Source organism: Wasmannia auropunctata, unplaced genomic scaffold (genome assembly GCF_000956235.1).
Source record: "Wasmannia auropunctata unplaced genomic scaffold, wasmannia.A_1.0 LD289357.1, whole genome shotgun sequence".
Classification (NCBI taxonomy): domain Eukaryota; kingdom Metazoa; phylum Arthropoda; class Insecta; order Hymenoptera; family Formicidae; genus Wasmannia; species Wasmannia auropunctata.
The window spans coordinates 1-1,734 of record NW_012073533.1 but is presented as its reverse complement, the minus strand read 5'-3'; the positions used below and the strand labels follow the sequence as shown (position 1 = coordinate 1,734).

The 1,734-nt window shown below is 32.6% G+C and overlaps 1 protein-coding gene across 1 annotated transcript; it reads right to left on the bottom strand.

Annotated features, from left to right (window-relative positions):
- Nucleotides 1–97: 97 nt before the first annotated feature.
- LOC105461405 (fatty acid synthase-like) lies at nucleotides 98–1,711 on the bottom strand. Its single transcript, XM_011707898.1, has 4 exons — nucleotides 1,597–1,711; nucleotides 1,358–1,518; nucleotides 760–1,077; nucleotides 98–616 (listed from the first exon to the last, which is right to left on the bottom strand). The coding sequence occupies exons 1-4, from the start codon at nucleotides 1,598–1,600 to the stop codon at nucleotides 98–100; spliced, it is 1,002 nt and encodes a 333-aa protein (XP_011706200.1). The 5' UTR covers nucleotides 1,601–1,711.
- Between the last annotated feature and the right edge of the window lie 23 nt (nucleotides 1,712–1,734).

Sequence of the window (1,734 nt, the reverse complement as noted above, 5' to 3'; positions counted from 1 at the left end):
CACGCACGCACGCACGCACGCACGCACGCACACACACACACACACACATATATATATATATACATGTATGTAATTTTCTTTGAAATCTATTTTATGATTATGATAATATCTTGAACCTGATCGATGGGGAGATCATAGGAGTTCCTCTGCTAACTGGCAATGTTACTGGCGGATATAAATTGGCAACTTGCGGCTGTAAACCACAGTTGTAAAGCCTTCCAATTCCTTGAAAAATTATATTATTGTATTGTTCAGTGCGTCGAGTCAATGAAATGTTTGTAATATTTGGATGTAAGAGTTCGTCCAAAACTTGCTGCTGAACGCTGTCTGGTGCTATCTCGATGGTCACTGCGTTACTTGGAATTAAATATCTTGCTTGATCAAAGAAAACAGTGTTTAGTATACTACGTGTATGATATTCAGCCGATGATAATTTTGATGCTGAAGTGTGCCATTCGGCACGGGGTATAGAAGTGCTGATCCATTTTGGACTTCGTTTTTTCGGATGTGGTATTATTTGGTTCAAATTGGACAAAAGCTGAGATTTTACGGATGTGAGGTAAGAACTGTGATATGGCACGTTACAGTGGATCTCTTTCACGTAAATATTATTAACCTGATAATTCAAAAATATAAATATAACGCATGCATGTGTAAAAAATTGTGGTTTAAATTTATGAATTCGATTTTTTTAAATTATTAGGCAAAGTTTTGCATTATATTATAATATATACAAGAGATATTCAATTTTGTATAAACCTGTAATTTTTTTATAAATTCTTGCACGGATTTTGCGGGACCACTAACGACGCTGCTGTTCTCGCTATTGCGGCATATTATTTCAATATCCGCTGGACATATATTTTTAAGGTACTCGTAATCAATACTGACAATTGCCATAGAGCTACAAATCAATTTTGTGTTGTCACACGACAAACCAATAGAGTATGCTGACAAAATAGTTTGTTCAATGGTGAGACATTCATCCGCGTACGCGCAACCCAGTTCGCCAGCAGAATGACTAATCATGTAATCCGGAGTAATTTCTAAAGATGTTAGGAGATCTACTAAACCGATCTACAAGTATACATATCAATAATTAGCTAAACAAAATATTTTAAAAACTTACTATTAGTAAAATAATAAAACGTAACAAAAAATAAATATAAGATTCTAGTTCTGTATACAGTTACATGGTATTATTTTGTTCAAATTAAACAAAAACTGAGATTCTGTGGGTGCGAGATAAGAACTGTGATATGGCACATTACAATAACGACATGGAAAAGTTATGTTTATAGTTATTAATAAATTTAATCAGTATATTTCAATGTATAGCTTTGTAATATAATATTACCTGAACAGCGACAATTCCAAGAAACGCGTATAACACGTTTTCATACACATTTTCTTCTGTATTTGTCAAAATGTCCGTGACACTTATATTATATGGTTTTAAAATGTCATCGCACATTCTTATTGCATTTGCAAAGACTTGAAATTTTAATAAATATCGACCTGATGTTAATTTAAAACTTATATTAATTTTTTATTTGAAACTACAATAAATAAAGTATATAATATAAAAATGTATACCCATTCCTGGCCATTGCGACCCTAAGGCTGAAAATATAAAGCAAACAGGTCTTTTCACTTTTTTACAATTTTGAATTTCTTGTATTGATTCTTCTTGTGAAGTATTTAGTATCGTAAACCCTAGATCGGAAGAGCACA